The sequence below is a fragment of the Platalea leucorodia genome (genome assembly GCF_965183815.1).
Source record: "Platalea leucorodia genome assembly, chromosome: 4".
Taxonomy (NCBI): Eukaryota; Metazoa; Chordata; class Aves; order Pelecaniformes; family Threskiornithidae; genus Platalea; species Platalea leucorodia.
Genome location: NC_138826.1, coordinates 83,933,484 through 83,953,306, shown reverse-complemented (window position 1 = coordinate 83,953,306; position 19,823 = coordinate 83,933,484). Strand labels below are relative to the sequence as shown.

Sequence of the window (19,823 nt, the reverse complement as noted above, 5' to 3'; positions counted from 1 at the left end):
CTTATTTTCACATTTTAGCTTGGATTCATATACATTTATATGAACTAAAATTTTGGTCACCTGTGTTTTAAGAATGCCTGTAACGTGCTTTCCATTTCAGAACCTATAATTAAAAAACACTGTCTACACAACTTGACTGGAACACACTTTTCTTTCTTCCTTCTCACACTCAAATTCTGTGGCTCTACTTTCTCTTTGCCATGTGCTCACCTCTGTTTTTTGCAATACAAGTTTTGTCTGTCACATACTCATTTTGGAAGTGTTTTGGAAAACTAAGGGAGAATTCAGTCATCTAGTCATTGCAGTTTTAAAGCAGTTAATGTTTACTGCAATCCAGCCTGATTTTTTCCAGGATTCTTCAAAAAAGTTTACCTCAGTCTCAGAATTATGAAGAAACCCAAAAGGCTCTATAAACGCAATCTCATATGCAAGTATGAGCACTGGATACATTGTGCATTCAACAGACAAAAAAGAGAAGCAGTAAAAGAAAATGAAGATAAAAATAAACCGATGAATGACACAGAAGAAAATCATATAGGAAACATTAACAAAATAATAACAGCTTTCTTCATGTTAGGTTACTGACTGAAGTTATGATGTTCTAGCAGCAAAGGGAATTTAATCTGTTCTAATCTTCTATTTCTTCACTTTATTTACTATGGTAAATAAAGTATAAAATGATCAATGATGGCAGCAATGAAGCCAAAAACATGAGCTTCGGCATTTGAACATTTAGTAGCTTCTACTTTGCTTGTTCATAAAACCTGTTACAACTGAGGATGACATTATTCAGATAAATAATCCATTCTTATGTCTCTGTTTAGTGAGCTGCTTATTATTTATCGTGTTCATCAATTCTCTACAGATAGTGCAACATGTAGTCCTAACTGAGAAGAAAATCCACAAAACTGTCTCTTCTAAACTATGTCTATAGTTAGCTATTCCTTATCATGCCCTATCAACCACTTACACAGATCCAGCTGCAGGACTGCAGCCTTCATTTGACTCTTTTGGCATCACAAACTAGGTATGGTTCAGCCAAATTTGTCCTAGTTCTCAAATATTCTTGAAGATGAACAATGAAATTTTCTGGTTCAATCTTAACTAAGCAGATCTATGGTAGAGAACTGTTCACTCAAACCATCTCTGAGTTGTGTAAAAAAGTACAAATCCAGCTGTCCTGTTAACCTTGCAGAGAGAAATATGAAGGTAAAATTTGATATATTTATAGATTCATATGTTCCTTTCAGGATTCTAAGTTTTGTTGTGGGATGAGGTTTTCTAATACCTTTATCAAGTATATGGCTTTAAGTCCAAATGTAATAATACAGACTTCAAAAGGTTCCTTCTGTTGGAGTCTGGGGATTTTTTTTTTTTTTTTTGCCAGTGTGTACTTCTGCATGGGACTGTACCTCCTCTTGTATACCTGTTTGAACTGATCTATAGGAAGTAGAGATTTAAATTGTATGTTATCGTGGTTTATTTTTGGACTCAATGATCTTAAGGGTCTTTTCCAACCTAAATGATTCTATGATTCTATCTGCCTTTTTATATATCAGGACATTTGTGATCTTTGTTGAAGTTCTGTAACATATTAAAGGATAGCCACATCTTGAATTTATCCTTCAGTTTAGCCTTTTTTTGTTATTTACTACAACTTCTGTAAATCTGCCTTTTTTTTTTTTTTTAATTAAAAACCCCGAACAAATCTAAAGAAGGTTTTTACAGGCATATTTTAAAGGGACAGAAACACGTTTTCAGCTATATCTTTACCATTCCATTCTGCCAAAACGGTACAAAAGCTATTCTTTGTAATATCGGTGCTTCCTAACTAAGGTCTGTGACACACAGACCTCAGGCACACGAACCAATGCAAAATCTGCGCTGATTTAAAAACACAGCTGTACTTACGCAATGTCATAGCAAGTCCACTAAACACTCTTGGAAACGGGAAGCAACACTGACATCCAAAGGTCTGAGAGTCAGCTAGGACATCACTGCATCACATTTGCATACCCACATTTCCCAGTACTTCTAGACAGAGCAGGTTACGTCAGCGTGACTTAGTAACCACAAGTTCAGCAGCGCACAAGCACCATCATGGTGCTCCCAGATCAACCAAAGTGGGATCTCAAAGCAGAACAACAACAACAACCCTCAACCTAAACTGATAAGCCGTACCAGCTTATAAAACGCTGTAGGGATGTCTACGCTCATCATAATGGAATAGATAATTAACTGATACCTTACAATGTAGAGAATTCAGGCTTCAGATCTCAGTTTCCAGTCTCTCTGAGCCAGCTAGCAGTAAGTGCTGAAAGCTTTAGAACATATAAACATGAGAACAACCTCCAAACCTTTCTAAATAAACAGCACACAAAGAAAATTATGAAGAATCAAAAAAGGAAGCAGAAAGGTAGCTGGGAATATTTCATGCATGCATGAATACATTAATACACCCATTTCTAATTTCTTGGTTTGATTCTCAAACATTCTTGCATCTTAGAAAAAATGTAACATGCCATGAGAAGTGGTTTCTAGTGTTGAGCTGCTTAGCAACACCTGCGTTCAAATAGCCTCCGGGTAAGTTTGACAAAAACTGATCTGACATCTGACAAGCCCAATTTTTTTTTAATTGAAAGGAAGAAGCAAACCCACAAAATGGGATTATATTAAAACACTCATTTATGTTTTAGACTAAAGAAGGCTGTCAGATAATGGGATGCTCCTCAGTTTCTGCCTCAGGCTAAATATAACTCCTACCTTTTGCTGTAAAAGTCGACTGCCTGAGGTGCCTGTATTTCACACAAGATAATTATGATGCACATCATCTTCAACAGGATACAAGATATCTTTATGTGCACTCACTATACAAGTTTTCTTAATTTTTAGTTTATTTCCCTTTTCACAAATAATTATCTTTAGGTTTTCTATGTCTTTCTAGTCATAGGAGTTCATTAAAAAGTATTAAGGACTCTGTCCTTTTTCAATTCTTTCAATTAGTAAACAAATCAAAAGAGGAGAGAAATAGGCTGAGCAGGAGATTCTTTCACAGATGTGTTAGGATCAACTAAACTCTAGCTATGCCATTATTCACAAGTGTCTGAATGCAGGCCCCTAAATATTTGATTGTCAGGTACAAGCACCTAATTTAATTGTTAATATGCTCAAAATGCCCAATTCCAATATACTTCACTGGAATGCTTCATTAGGGTACTTAGCACACCAAATATATGCTACTTACTTAAACATTCAACTGTAGATTTCCAAATCTGAAAAATTATCACATTTCTGAGTTTACAAGAGTATTTAATACCTTTGTGAAAGAAATGCGACTTCTTTGTGAAAGAAGTGCTTCATTAATGTAACATCCTTATGGTCAGACTACCAGCAATGCTTTGCCATTGCCCACTGTAGTACAAACTTCCCTAACACCCAGTTCTGTAACATCCTTTAGAGTATGACTGCATGCTGTTCCTATCTCTTTTTTTTTTTTCCTCCCCAAAGCAGAAGCCTACAGTTTGGTATGCTCAAATGTCATGAACAAAAATGACAAATCTCTAAAATAATAATGTAAGCCCCAAACATATCCTTTAACATCTTCTCAGCATACTCCAGCAGAAATGAATGTAATTTAAAAAAAAAAAAAAGTTTTTTGGCTTCAAATACTTATGTGGAGTATCTCAATTCATCACATCTTCACCTTTTTTTCTTGAAGGACAAACCCAAAGGACTGCTCTGCAAAATTTCTCTGTACTTTCAGTTTTTAAATCATTCAGCACATCTCATCATTTTACAGATCTTTGTAGCTTTTGTGTAATTAAAATGACAGTGTCGTACAATTATCCTTTGAAGTACAACATTACACACACAAAAATAAATCTTTCATCTTGGAGTTAGTACATTAATTTAAATAGCACTTTTCATATAAGGATCTGAAAGCTTTTAGAGCAAGGAAAAAAATGGTAACATTAAACATGGCTATGTAACAGACAGAAGTTAAGCAACTCATTTCATACAGGTCTAGAACACAATTTGCTACAGGACCAAGCACTTCCAGGTTCCACTCCACCTCTCACATTCCAAAATACTCAGATCTTTACTCAAAACAGACTTCACAGAAAACTTTCAATATAAGTACATAAGAAGTTACATGACTATTTACATAGAAGCCTACAATACTCCTGGGAAAAAAAAAAGAGAAATATAAGCTTTTGACTTTTTGTTTTAGAGGCAACTCTAGTAGCTACCAGCTTCAGGAAAAATTACTAATCATTAAATGGTACCTCTGAAAAGATAATAGTTACTAAACCAGTATGAAGAATGGAGCAGACATGCAGGGAATCTTTGCCAGGTTCCAGGCTACACATGCTGAAATTGTGTTTCTGCATTCTAAAGAAAGTGTGCCATGTAACATAGGATAAGGAGAGCTAATCAGTTAACTAAGGTATCAGTAAGGTATTGCCCAGTACTGTTGTCTGACCAGTGATCAATACAACTTCTGATACTTGGCTTGTTGAAAACATTCAGATTGAAGTCATGATACTATTTCAGATTGGATTTAGTCTGCAAAAATTAATAAGCCACATCAGCACAAGTAAAAAATACACACACTCTGCATCTCAATTTGTTATTAACACTCTGGGACACAGACTACAAGCACAACTGCTGCCAAACTTAGAACAACTATCTTAAAATACTTTAAAAAAAACTAAGGCTAATAAGGCATTGGCATAGTTCTGGCTTGGCAAAGCACTGCTTAACTGATCAATAATAATAATGAATAATTCCTAGCTTACCCTGCAAAGACAAAGAAGTGCTTTTATGGAAGAAATTGAGATTATATTTCACATCATTGACTAGTCTGTTTGTTGCACCTTGGAAGAATTATTCTGATTAAATTAGTTCTAAGAGCTCTTAGATCAGAATAAGAGTTCTCAGAGGTCTTTCTAAATGGCTACTCACTGTACATTGTTGTTTTAAGAGCTTTTTTGAAGTTAGGTTTGTTTAACAATCTGCTTCAGGGTACTGGAACATTAATCAGCTCCTAAACTTTGCAATAAAGGTCATCTTTCATAAACTCAAAAGATCTTGAAGAACATATTTATTTTTTAAATTCAGGAAAAACATATCAAATTGAAAAGCTTCATATTCGTGGCCAGAAAAACAAATGTTCTTTAAAAAAAAGAAAGGGGGGGGGGGGGAGGAGAAGAGAAAAGCTGTTTTGTGTAAAAAAAAAAAATTAATTAATTTATTATAAGTCTTCTGCTTGTTAATCTAAAAAAAAGACCTTAGTACGCAAATATGTACCTAAACGGTGCAGAGGATGAAAAAACCCTGCAAAAAACTCATTTCTCATTTCCTACCATCTAATTTAGCATTCAGTATCAAAAACTTCTCTATCCTTTCCAATTATAAAATATGTAGGTCAGCTTAATTTCCTTTAGTGCTGCTGGCTTGAAAAAGGAGGTAAAACAAGACAAAAAGCACTATGTAAACAATTAAGAAACTATTTTAAATCAATGACCCATTCAAGAATGAATATTGCATTTGTTTATCTTGCTACCACTTCAGTGATTAGGAGCTAGCTTCTTATGTAGCCTTTATCCACATACAATTTGTAAACACAGGAGCCTCAGTCTCTACACTTAGCAATTTTTACATACAAGCAAAAAAAGTTTCAACAGCGATGGGCAACACTCAAGTAATTTTCCCCTTTCTCTCCCCAGAACAAAATATAGAAATGAAAAAATAAAACATACAAGAAAAACAAACGTCAAGATTTTTAAGCTCAAGCCATCTGTTTATCTAGTAGGGCCTGGATACTTCCAGATGTTAGAGCACACAGGCTTCTTATCTGAATTACTAAATGAGTAAGAGATTGGGTTTTGGTAACTAAAGAGGACACTACAGAAGGCCAGGTTATAGAAAACAACTTGCTGTTTTGTACTGACAAACCACGTGTGGTTGGTTCAGATAATAAGATATTTATGTTTCCACTTGAAAAGTCTTTTAACAAGATACTTGTTATAAAAGTCTGCCCTTATTACAAATTTTGGTAAACTAAAAGGAGCTGGTTAGTGAGGTCACCTCAACTTGGCTGCACAAGAACTTGTATGATGAGGATCCAGAACTTCTCATTCAAAGTGATATAACAGTCAAGGCCTGTATCTCAAACAAAACAGAAGAGCATACACAATTTCTAAACCTATCCAGATGAATAACCTACTTCCAAAAGCAGAAGTCTACAAGGGAACATGTGGTAGATGTGAATGATCAGCCAAAAAAAACCCTCATCTTCAGGTATGGTTCCACAGTGGCTTAAAGCCAAGGGTTACATCAGATGAACCACCTTCCTCAACAGATGAGCCACAAAAATCTAAAAGTTCAAGTGCTTGCACAGAGTGAGGAAAAGTAGCACAGCTGTGCTACTTTTTACTTTTACCACAGTAAAAAAAAAAGAAAAAAAAAAAGGTCCTAAGGGACAGCAGTAGATTGATGGGTATGAGTAACAGACTGTCAAACAAGAGCAAGAGAACAGACCAGAGATCCCAGCAAATGGAACAAAATTAGGTTAGAAAACGCCTCTTAACCATTATGGCAGCCTTGCTCTAGAATAACTAGAGCATAGGGATCATGACATGAGGCCGCGCTGGGGTTTTTGGCAGAAGAGGAGGAAATAATAATCATAAAAAGGTAGCTCATCATATATAAGGGTTCTTAGAAATGCGGATCTCATTGTCCAGTTATTTTTTTGTATGCTAACAGTTTACACAGGTTCAAGGGGAGACTGAACGAGTACTTGGCAGATAGAAATTAAAATGAATTTATCTATTTAGTGACCTTCATCTGATGCTTCAAGTCTTCAAGATGAAAACTGCCAAGAGGCTAGAAAACTAACTCACAGGAAATACCTGAGAAGATTTCTACATTCTTTTTCCTTACTATGTATCTGTTTATGGCCATCATAGGAGCAGGACACTGAGCTAGGCAGCTCAGTAGTAGAATTAGTAGTAGTCAGACCCACTATAATCAGTCTTGTTTTCTTACAGTGTACAGAGAGGAAAAATTAAGGTAGTGCTTTACAAAGCAATTAAGTGCACCTCAAGCGCATACAGCAGGAAAAGATTGGTCCAGATGACCACAGGTTTCAATTGAAGTACCATGTTCCTACAAACACTGAACTGCATATTGCATGGAAAATAATTCATAAAATACGCACCACTAACTACAGCAAACAAGCAGGACACACACAGGTTCCTATGACTCATAAAAAGAATTAACAAGGTCAGAAAGTGCCGAGAGGAGGAACAGCGAAAGAGGGGAAATCCCAATTGCTGTTTGCTTGGCTTCTGCCTACCACTCTGGCCTCTGGTCATTGATGTATTTGGCATAGACATTATACATACAGAAGAACAGCAGTTATCCCACAACACTTTTTCCACATGAGTGCTGTATACATTCTGCCCAACTATCCTGCCGCTGCGCCTCAAATCTCATTACAGCATCTCTTATTTCTGCTGAGTAAAGCATGCCTAGGTTGTTGCTCTGCCAAAAAGCCGAAAGCATCTTTTTTCCAGTTTTCCCAGGCAGCCACTGAGTACAGAGCTAGGCTTTTTACAGCACTGTATGGCAGGAGACAACAGACATAAATTTAGAGAGAGGTTCTGACCAAAAGAAGGGAAAACACTTATCATCGTAAGGACAGTCAAGCACCGGAAGGGCTGCCCAAAGAGTCTGTGCTGTCTTCATCCTTGGAGGTTTTCAAGACCTGACTGGATAAAGCCGTGAGCAACCAGGTTGGATTAAAGACCTCCTGAAGTTCCTTCCAACCTCAAATACACTTAGATTCAACACCTACACGCAGAACGCACTCAGTGCTGCCCCAGACTACTCTTCTACAAGTCTCTCACCTACTAAAGTCTCCAACTTAGAGAGGTTCAAAACACTAGTTACCTACATAGGCTTCAGATCAAGAAGATTAATGCTGTCTCATTGTTGATGAGGTACTGCATAACACACTGTGCGAAGCCCGTGCCTAGCACATATTTCTGTTCCGTATTTTTGTTTGAAGGTAGGTGAGAGTTGAGAGTTAAGATAGGTAAAATTTGCAGTTGACATCACGTTACTTTGTTTCTCTGAGGGTTTTTTGTTTGTTTGGTATGTTTTGTTTTGTTTTTTAAGCTTACCTTTACCCAGGATGATGTTCTCATATTCGGCAAGAAACCTGGCTACATTTAAGATGACATATGATTATTACATGCTAAGACTATACGATAGAGTTGCATATGACATTTGCAGGCCTGGAGTAAGAGACCTAAATGTTCCATCCAGTCCTTCCTAGCAACATGTAAGCAGATCAGATTCAGTAAAATCCTGAAATAAAACATCAGGGTTGTGGTTTTTATTTTAATTTCCCATGACCTTGTGAAGCACGGGAAATAGTCATCCACCTACGGTCTTCCAATTGGAAAGTCTTTAAATACACAACTCCAACTTTAAAAAAAAAAGTAGCAGAGAAAAACATACATGAGTTTGCATATATGTAACGAATGCAAGCCAGATAAAGATAGTTTTAAGAAATTAGTATAAACTTGTGTGGAACTGAACACTTAACAGTGACCTTTCCAAAAGTCTCCTGTACACTTCGAGCTACAGGAGAATTTAGAAAACAACTATGCTCCAGAGATGCAATGAAGTAAGAAGCATGAGAAGTCTGTGCCAATAAATATTTTGCAGATCAATTCATATTATTGTATTTAATTTAGAGTTGGGGTGGGATTTGTTTTAACCTTTCCCTGTGAAAACGGAATCTATTTCCCACCAGCTCTTACTGGGATATACAGAAACTATATTTTTGACACAGAAAATTTATTTTAAGTGGCATAGAAAGATCTGATCAAACTCGGTTGCCACGAGAGGTGCATGACTAATCAAGCTGCAGAAAGCAGAACTGAAATAGGGTAAGGTATAGTCAAGAGTTGGATGGTTTTTAGAGGGGTGGTTTTTTGCTTCTCTCACATAGGAGGTGGAGGGTTATTTGTTTTGGGAGGTTTTGTGGTGTGTTTGGGTTTTTTTCTGGCTTAGTTCTTTTGAAAGTAACACATCTGGGATATAGTACATTCAAAGCACAAACAGGCTGCTGTGATAATCCAAGTCTGGATGAATGGCTGCGGAAATTAATCCATCCATGGCTTTTACTCTCCTGTTTCCTCAGAGAAAGTTACATCTGTGGAACTCAGTGGAGAAGGGTTGTGTTTTTTAATTTTTTCCAGTTCTTTGATTAATAATTATTTATGAAAGTAGCTCTCACAAATAAAAAGAAAATATTGTTATGAAGACATACACACCCCCCAGGCTAGACAGAAATCTCTTACTCTTTTTATCAAAAATACCCTCCTCTCCCTTTTTTGAAGGAGTATTCTCCAGCCTACTGAACCTACAGTAGAAAAATAAAAATCTAATTATAGACTGATTTCCTTTTAGCTTTGGAAATTAAGAATTAGAATCAGCAGAGTTCCACCAGAAACAGTCAACCCAAAGTCAAAATGGGAAGTCTAAAATGCATACAGGCTATCATTTGTTCCTTCTAGTACAGAAGCAAACCCAGAAGTCTGATTTAATCTTAAAATATATTTTGTATTTCATCATTTATTCCAATCATCTCCTTCTGGACGTGTTCAATAAATCAGTCTCTCAGTAATTAGTTCTGAATATTCAGGTGTGGGATGAATCAGGATCCCCAAAGTCATGAAGGCATTTTGAAGACATGACAATTCCAAACGCTGAGGTTTTAGAAGCAGCAGCTTTGGAGTGCTTCTCTGTTTATCCTTTCATTTTTTTCAACCTTCAGGGTTTAGTCATTAAGTTATTATTTCCTCCACAGCTAAGAATATTATAACTTACTTTTGAAGACACTATTACAAATACCCAAGATTGCTATTTAATCCCATTACCTCCACAAGACAGTTCTAAATAAGTGCTAGAAGAGATGAGATAGCAAAGGTGGATTCAGCTGGAGAACGAAGCCAAAGTACCAACTCACTATTCATCATTCAGAGTAGTTTCATTAAAATATTATAAAGTTTTAGAGGTTTATAGTATTGTTTAAATATTAAATAGTTAAATATCAAAATACCACAAGTTTTCCACAGAAAATCTATTTTGGTATTACTCTTCCTAAGTATTAATAGCTTCATCTACCTGAGACAATACAACAGAGCAACAAGACGGACTGACCTCTTTCCATCTTTCGAACTACTTATTTTTTTGTCCTGCTGACTTGGAAAAAGCAAGAGTCTTCCAGCACTTCCACTACCAAAAACAAACTACAACATCTTGAGCAATTTCCCTCACATAGACAATTTTAACGATTCAGCTGTATTAGTGTACACAGCTCCAATATTAGGGTTTTCTGCACCAGTGGTTTCAGAAACTTTGAAAGTTTCCTTCAAGGGTGAAGAAGTGCCTTTGACTTGGTCTCCCTGTAGTATCCTTAAAGCCAGACTGGTTAAATATGGCCCACAGAAGTGTACTATTAGGTGGTGGAATGCTGGCTGCATCTTCAGGCTCAAAAGGTTGAAATCAACGTTATAAACGTCAACCGGCAGCCAGTTAAGTGGCATCCCTCAGGGGTTGACATTAGTGCCAATAATAGGCAACATCTTTATTAACAACCTGAACAATGGGATGGAAGGTACTCTAAGCGAGCTTGTGGCTGACACCAAACTGGTAGGGTAGGGACAGGTTGAGTGGCTGGAAGGCAGAGCTGCTATTTATACCAGCCTGAACAGGCTGAATATATTCAAAACTCTACTAGGCAAGACCCTAAGCAACCTGATCAAAACTGGCCCCGCTTTGAGCAGATTAGACCAGATGACTTTTTCACAGAGCTGCCTTCCAATCTATCTTACTGTTATGACTCTTTGCCTATTACAGTATAATGCATTATACTGTAATATAATACATTATATGTATCATAGATGCTGAAAAATCTTTAGTACCTAGCTTTGAACACATGATCAGACCCAGAGCAGGTTGTCCGTGTCTGTCTCTTGTGATGAAGTTTCAGCTACAGTATAACCTCACAATATTACTATTCATATTTAGGGTACAAGTTTATATCTCTTGAAATTAACCTGAAGTTGTTATTATTTTCACATTTATATGTCTGAGCCACTAGTTTCAAATAGCCAAAGCAGCAGAAGTTTCTTTTTGATTTGTAGGAAACCATCAACCTACCATTTAAGTGAAACATTTCCAATTTGAGGATTAGATTAAGGCGTTTTTATAAAACAACAATAATTAAATATTTTCAGGGCAATTACTTGTTACAGTGAAGCTAGATACAACTTTTGAACTGTCGGATAAGGAATTTTCAGCAATACTCAGCAGCAGGTGCACTTCAGTGCAATAACTGGTCATATCAACACTTCTCTCTCTGTGCTTTTCAATGAGACTGAAGTCACGCAATTTCCCCTGGAAAGCAAGACGCTTCACGTATTTCCGCGTCAAAGTAGACAAATGTACAGCTGACAGGCTGTTTCCACTCTGCCCTACAATATTTTTTTCCAGATTATCTTATCTTTTAAGTAGGCTTTAGGAACAAACAACGATGGGATATACAGTGTTTCAGTCTTCAGTACTCAAAAAACAGCCTAGAAAGAGCACAAAGGAATATTTATCTTCAGTCAACCAACATCTACATTTATTTAAGGTTACTGGCTACATGACAGACTGGCAAGAAAAGGCAGTAACTGGCAAGGCTGAACATTAAGAAGCTTTCAACCACGAATTACAACCTAAAGCAAATACTTTTCTTACTTTCTGTAGAATTCAGTACTCAACAGAAGAGGAAATACTTTACTTAAATTGCGTTTATTTTCAACCAAGTAACTGTATCATTTCAGATGATTCACCCCCAAAACAGAAGAGTGAAAAAACCCAACCATACAATAATGTTTTCCAATTACACCTAACTATTAAAAGATCATTTTAAAAACCAACCTTCCCAAAATTGCACTTAGAGATAAATGCAAAGTCCAAAGAATTAGAGGGGAAATTAATGGGTTCTGATACTCTTCCATCACTGTCCTTCCCATTCCAGTAGGAACGAGTGCTGAACTAAAAAACTAAGTACGTAGAAGAATCACTACTTTCTGGTCGAGTCCTGTGAATTCCAGATGCAGATACTGGTCTACAACCTGTTTCTCTACGAAAACATCCTTATTAAATTCAGCAAGAATAAAGTTACCCATATTATCTCTTAAACAGAAATCACACTACTTCCATGTATCTTTTCCACTGGTAAACTACTGCACCACCTAGCCTTATTCCAAAACAGTGCTATCCTAGGGCACAGAGACCGCAGGTTTGGAAGATGTGCATGCAGCGATTTAGAAGCTGCTACAAGGGTTCTGGACTTGAAAATAAACTTAGAAATCTGGAAAGTTATGTGATTTATTTGCCCAAATATTGCCCTTACCTAGCTAATTGTCAGGACATTAAAGCATACTGTTAAACATGGGGTGAGGGTGTGAAAAAGAACAAGCATATAAGTTTATCACGTGCTAAAAAAAAGATGGAAAGAAAAGAAAGAGTATGCCCTTGACCAGGTATTGCCCAGGGGCTTGGTCAAAGTCAGAATTTACAAAGGCATCAACAGCAAAACAGACTGGATGTAAACAATCTTGATAAGATCCTTTTACCAGAATCTGAGAATGCTTATATTTCTTCTTTCACCCTGCCACTTCTGAAGGAAGAAGCACAAATGGCACCTAATAAGATGAATGTGTTCACTAGACAAAGCAAACAGAAGGATGGCCTAACATATCATGAGTGGTCATCCAGGTCAAATAAACATATTTCAGACTTCCATCATAACGCTAATACCTCTGCATGGATGGTAAGCATATCGGTGGTCAGAAATGGGGGGGTTCCAGTATTTTAAACAAACACTTGAGACTTTTTTCCCCAACATATGCAAAAAGCAAGTTGTTTTAGGAGAAAACGCACAGAGATGTTAGACAATGCAAAGACACCACCTCATTAATATGAAGAAATGGCTGGAACTGCTCCTTTATCTAACTTAATCCTTAGGTAGTGAATCACTAAGGAAGATACTGCTGAAGGCAAACTTCTGGTCAAAAGAGTCCAACCACTAGTACAGGATTCCACTCCTCTCTCTAGTTTCCAGCCATTCAGAGAAGGATCTCTATTCCTTTACAACATACCCAGTAATTGCTATGCTTGACACATTTGGCATTTAAAATTTCCTTAAGTTCTTCCAACTGGAACACAGCACCTTTCTGTCAGTCTACACAACTCAGCACGCTGGACGACTCTAGTAGCAGAAACTCCTTCTTTCCCCACAGAACGAGCTCATTGCTGTCTCCTTACTACCCACCAAGCACCACATACGCAGCGCCTTCTGAAGAGGCAGGCAGACGCCTGGCGGCAAGCCAACAGTGTGGTTTCAAGAAGTCCTATCCTTATTGCTGTTAATAAGAAGACAAGAGCTGAACACAGACTGGCCAACCATCCTATGCAGATTCCACATCTGAATCACTTCTACCTTTTACTCTATTAGTACCTCCAGTATTTCCCACAAACGGGCCAGGATACTGTTGTGTCTCGAATCTGGCAGCTTCACGTGCAAAATACACAGATCTGAGTTCTTTACACCTTTTTAAATCATTCATCAACCTGTTATTAACAGAAGAACACTTCTGAATTCAGATGACTTCCATCTGGTTAGGTAAAAATGTAAACTTTGTCTATAAGCACACATTAAATAAAACCCAGCTACCTAACTGTCCTTCCTAGATGGACCAAGATTTTGATTACATATATACCTTTTTTAAAAAAAGGCAACCACAAAAATAGTTGTTATTCTCCTGGTTGGGGTTCAGAAAAAACTTACCCACGCAGCTACGCCAGCAGAATCCTCCAGTGTAAACAGTTACAAAAGTAAAGCTGCACTTTCACCAGTGCAGCTTGTTTTGCTTGGAGCAGGACAGAAGAATTACTATAACAATACAAAACATAACTCTCATCCTATATGTGGGTCCTGACAAAGCACTGTCAGTGTAGCATAACGGGAACTCTATGTGTTTCTTGGACAGATACTAGCACAGCTGTAAACGAGAAAAATGTTACAAGTAAACTTAACACCTGCATCAAGTGAATACCTACAAACTGAAAACACTTTCTAACATAGCTAAAAATGGTTATAAAGCTTAATATTTAAAAAAGGAAACTTACGTAGTAATGATAATTACATACCATTTAGTCACCTTTCACAACCTGAAGAACTGTTACGAGGCAACAAAACCCAAATCCCACGGCACTTAATATTTAGAGTGAAATCAACTTTCAAGATTCAACAAGCCATCAAGAAACTTCTTTACAACCACTGAAAAGGAAAACAGCTGCAAGTATTTCAGAAGCCATTTTCAAAAGCCACCATTACTTAGATAAGCACTAGGGCTGAGGAGATAAAAACCAGCCTTTACTTCTATCACAATGGCCTCTAAATACCAAGTGTCACCACTACTCCCAACCTGTCACCATCTGTTTTCACAGCTTCCCCTATGGTTTCTGTCCTCCACCGACTTCAATACAAAATACATTTAAGACACAGAACTGTTTAAGACCTAACTCTGTTACCTTCCTATTGAACAGAAGAGAAATTAATCATTAATGAATAACGATCTGCTAACATTCTTCATGCCTATTTCAAGATAACTGAGACAACACAAACTTTTACTTTCCTTATTTCATCACCTTTCATATCATTAAATTCTCCAGCTGCATCGGAACTGAAATGAGATCCTAGGTCTTTGGGGTACAAACTGTTTTTCTATTCCGTTTTGGGCAGAGAAGCTTCTAGGCACTATGTATCTTCTGTGAGTGCATTTTGCCAACAGCTACCCATTTTCATTTCAGAGTACCAGAATCTCCTCTTATCATCGTTCTACACCACTAGTGGCATGCTGATCATAAAAGGGAGATGCTTAGCATAAAATGGCTACCCCGGTCTAGAGAAAGACCATTTTCTTGAAAAATAAGACAATAAAACACCCGATAAAGCTCTAAAAGAACATCTCCTGAAAAGTAATTTTAAAACATACACTACGCAGAGCTACAAGTGCTGAAGTGGTTAAACTCAGTGTGTATTACTACCAAGTCGCTATGTATAGCATGGTAAAGCTACGCCTAGCATCTAATGAGAAAGACAGCAAGAAACTGGAGCATTATAGATTATTCCAAGTCATGATCTACATCGCAGCCTTCTTTTGTCCGAGAACTTTAACCGATTGTTTTGAATCAGTGCTTTAAAATATTTTCTCATGAATAGATAGATATGTGAAAGACATTACAAGTAAACACTCTGCAAAACATTCATTGGTAAGTAGTTACTCACATTTCACACTGGAGACAGTTTTTGAAGCTGTCCACCATCAGGAATGATCTAGTGTTCCGTAGTTAAATAATTCTTAGGAATGCATGTGGTAATGATTAAAAACATTTAAGAAATGTGAAATACTGAAAAGAGATAGCTTTGCGTAAGTATACGCCAGTCAAAAATGCAACACTTAACTACTAGCAAGTTTCCCCAACAATACCTTGTACAACAGGTATCTACATTTATTAAAATTTGATGCTGAAAACGTGACGGAACGCTTAATCGCTAGTTACAGAGGTAATTAGTATAAAGATACAAGAAGTTTCCAAGAAATGCAAACACATGGTGACAGGCAGCAAAGTTATTAGGCCCTCAGAAATACGGGAATGGGTGAAAACTTGCTTCTCAATGCCTAAATATGTTAACCTTAATAAACAAACTACCCTTAACAGTGCAGCAGAAACTACAGTAGCAAATTCACATATAAGATTCTAATGGCTGCTAAGCAAGGAATGAGTTTTCCTGGAAAGCAAAGCACGTTTTGAGCAATACTTAAACAAAACAAACAAACAAAAACCCCAGCCACCACCAAACCCACCAAACTAGCAAACCCCAAACCACACCACCCAAAAACTACCAAAGGAAAACTAGTTCAGAAAACTAGTTCAAAGAACCAGGACACTACTCTCAAAGAGCAAAAAGAAACCCACTACCCAAAACCAAACAAAGACAGTGACTGGGGATGGGGTACTCAGCAGAAGTCCCCAAAATATCACGTTGTACAATGCTTGCTGCAATGTGCAAAACCATTATTAACTGGACTAGTTTACTTAAGGAAGTAAAGATACAACATTTTAAGAGTTCCTATAGAAGCACAGGGGGCAGGTATTTAGGGGGCTTTGCATAAAACAAACAAACCACAGCCTGCACCCTCAGAAGCCAGAGGATTAAAGAACTCACTTGTATTCGTCGCTTTCCAAAGCAAGAATATTGAAGACCTATGCCAAAACACTTCACCTCAAAGAAAAGACTATGCAAGTAATTATTCTCAGAAAACAAAGATTTCTACTGTTCCTAAAACTCATTCCTCACCTTCTGATACCTTCTCGCATGTAAGTGTCTGCTGTGAAAGCACCTAGGATGTCCCAAAAAAAGGATTAGTAACTTCAGGTATGAAGAACGTGATTTCACCTTCTCCTGCTGCTTTAGTAACAAAGATCGCACTTTCTAGTGTTATTTTAATAATCTGCAATGTTAACCAAAAGAAGAACTACAAGTTTTTTCTACAGTGATGGTGGTCACTATTACTAGTGCAAAATCGTAGACTAAAATCCAGCTTTGTTCAAAGCTTCCTGTGGCCTTTCTTATTAACTGCAAAAAAAGCTAAAAACTTAGTTATCATTCTTCTGAATTCCTCTCGGAGTATTATAAATCAATGCCAGATTTTTATACTAGTAGCAAACCACAGAGGACAGTGGTGTTGGCTGATAAAAATATCTTCCTCTGCCTTCAAAAAAAATGCTCTTTAAACCACTACATTTTTTCCAGAGCAGGAAATTCTTTTGGGTTCCAAACTGAATAATATTTACACCTGAACATCTATTCAGAGCCGATACATCAGTTTTCTTTCATTACTGTTGTTGTGACCATACTTTAACGGGCACGTGCCTCGGTTTGATCTTCCAAAAGCCCTAGAACTTACCAACACGAAGACGTTTAAAAAAGTCACGGGTCGTGACGGGTCTAATTTATTTAGAATAAACGGCACCTCGTCCGCTCGGATGCCGCACCGTCACGACCACGGCACATCCCTCCGACCGCCTGCAGCCCTCCGCGCTCTCCCAGTCGGTGTCGGCAGGGAGCTTCGCCGCGGCCGCCGGCCCACGCCAGGAGCCCGGGCACGGGCGAGGGGCGCCCAGCAGAAGGGCACCGGCGCGCGCGGCCGCCGCCCCCGCGGGCCGAGCCCCCCCCCCTCCCCCCCCCCCGCCCCGGGCGCCCCCCGGCGCCCCCGGCCCCCCCAGCGGCGGCTCAGGCGGGGCGGCGGCCGCCCCCCGCCCCGCGGGCTCACCTCGGCGGCCGGGATGTTCACCACACCTGTCGACCTCCTCTTCTCCCTCAGCTTCCTCTTCTCGATCTGCCCCTTCCCCTTCCTGGCGCTGGGGCCCGAGCTCTTTCCCTTGGCGGCCAGCTTCTCCTCGCCCTCGGGGGAGCCCGGCGCGGCGGCGGGAGGGGGCTTGGCGGCAGGCTCAGCCCCCCGGCCCCCGGCGAGGGCCGGCGGCGGCTCCTTGGCGGGGGCGGCCCGGCCCAAGGCGGCGCCGGAGAGGCCGAGGCAGTTGACGGCCCCGCCGGCGGGGGGCACCGGTCGGTCGGAGGGGGCGACCGGGCCGCCGGGGGGCAGGTTGTTGTTCAGCTCGGCGGAGGAGGCGCCCCCGGCGGGCCTGGCCTCCCCCCCGGCGGCCGCCCCCGGGGCCGGCGGCGCCTGCTTCGCCCGCATCTTCTCCCGCTTGGCTTTCCACTCCTCCAGAAAGTCCGTGGTGCTGCCCCCGGCGCTGCGGTAGCCGCCGGTCGCCATGTTCCCGGCGGGCTGGACGCCGAGAGCGCCCCACCAGCACCTCTGCCACCGCCCGCCCTGAGGCGGCTCTGCTGCCGCCCGGAGAGGAGAGGTCCCGGCGGGGCGGGCGGGAGAGGCGGGGGCGGGGAGAGAGACTCGGAGAAGCACAAACACCCTGGAGAGAAACAAAAGGGGAGACGTGAGCCGTCCCGCAGCGCTGCCCGTCCTCGTCCCGCCGCCCCGCCAACTCCCCGGGCAGCCCCCGGCCCCGGGGACGGGTCTCCATCACCGCCCGCCCTCGCACGCCGGGCGCCCGCGGGGGCTCCCCTCACCCCTCGGCGCGGGGCCGCCCGGAGGCGCCCGCCTCCCCCGCTCGCCGGCGCCCCGACGCCCGCCCGCCCGCCGCGGCCGCGACGCCCGCGACGCGCCGTCCCTCGCCCCCGGGGCCGGAGCGTGTGCCATCCCCCCGACGCCCGCTTGCCTGCCGGGGGACCGTGCTCCCGCGCGGGGCGGGGCGGAGGCGGCCGGCGCTCACCTCCCGCCCGGCGGGGCCGCGGCTCGGGCGCTCCCCAGCGCCGGCGGCACCAGGTGAGCGGCACCGCCTCCCGCCGTCCCGGAAGGAGCGGCTCGGCCCCGAGGCTTCCCGAGCTCCCTCCCCGCCCCCCCCCTTCCCCATCGCGGCGCGGACAGAGCCGAAGCCAGGGCGGAAACTGCCGAGATGGCCTCAACAATGGGGGGAGGGCGGGGAGGCCCCGCCCGGCCCGGCTCGGCCCGGCCCGGCCCGGTGCGCTGCGCGCCCGACCTGGCCGCGCCGCCCGCCCGCCCCGCCGCGGGGTCCCGCCGCCGCCACCTGCCCCGGGCAGCGCCGGCACGGGAGGGGCCGCGGCCCCGGCGCTCTCGGCGAGCGGCAACGCGGGCGGGAACGGGCGAGGGGCGCCGCGGCCGCCTGAGGAGCGGAGCGCCCGGTGAGGGGGGCCGAGGAGCCCGCCGCGCCCTGCCGGCACCGCCGGCGTGGGGCCGCCCACCCGCGGGGCAGGTGCCCGGGGCTCGGCCCTCGCCGGCGGCTGTCACCAGCGACGAGGCGAGGAGCCGCGCGTAAAGCCCGGCTTGGTCAGCCTTCGCTGTGGTGAGGGGAACGCCGCGCCGGGGAGAGGGGCCCCGCGTTGGCCTGAGGACGCGGTGGCTGCCGCTGCCCGGGCTTCGCCCTGTCGTGGGGTCGGTGCACGGTGGGGAGAGCCTGAATTTAACCGCGGCCGCAGCGTAGTGCCTTCCTCTCGGCGGCGGCTCCGGCGGGCAGGCCGGAGTTACTTCGTGGAGTTCGGTCCCGCAGGTGGAAGGTTGGGAACGAGCCCCTCGTGTCGTGGTGTGGCAAGGAACAAGGGCTCGAGGGGTTCCCGCCCGTCACGCTGCGAAGATGTCTCGTTTATAAATAACGCAGCCTTCAGTGGGGGAAACCGGACGGGGTTCAGTATTAGGAAAAAGGCACGTGCGGGGAGCGTGACCGGAGGATGCCGTACCCGCTAAAGGGTTTGTGTAGGTGATCAGATGGCTAAACCTGCACGGAAAAGTCAGCTCTTTTGGTTTTGGCTGAATTCGCCATCTCTTAATAGCACTCTGAAAATCGACCCTGGTGTTTTTGGAAATGACCGCGTTCGATAGATTTGTGGCTTGCTTAATCCTGCTTGGTAAGGGGTATGCTGATGAAGGTGCTACCTCTCCAGCAGGCTCAGGGCAAGATACAAGCTTACGTCAGGCACAGAGGAAATCCATCTAGCCCCGGCTTACATAGCTGGGAGCACGTTCTCACCTTTCCATCACCTTTTTTCTCTCAGATTCAGTCCTGAATTTGTCCACCTGGTTAAGAAC

At 42.2% G+C, this 19,823-nt stretch overlaps 1 protein-coding gene across 1 annotated transcript in view; it reads right to left on the bottom strand.

Moving 5' to 3' along the window:
* The window catches only part of PAWR (pro-apoptotic WT1 regulator), a gene marked incomplete at its 3' end in the record, with an annotated part of 79,910 nt that extends 61,926 nt beyond the window's left edge, over positions 1 to 17,984 (bottom strand). The window contains exon 1 of the mRNA XM_082310640.1: positions 17,475 to 17,984. Within this exon, the coding sequence (XP_082166766.1) occupies positions 17,475 to 17,978 (504 nt within the window). The 5' untranslated portion in view covers positions 17,979 to 17,984. The remainder of the gene's footprint in view (positions 1 to 17,474) is intronic.
* Between the last annotated feature and the right edge of the window lie 1,839 nt (positions 17,985 to 19,823).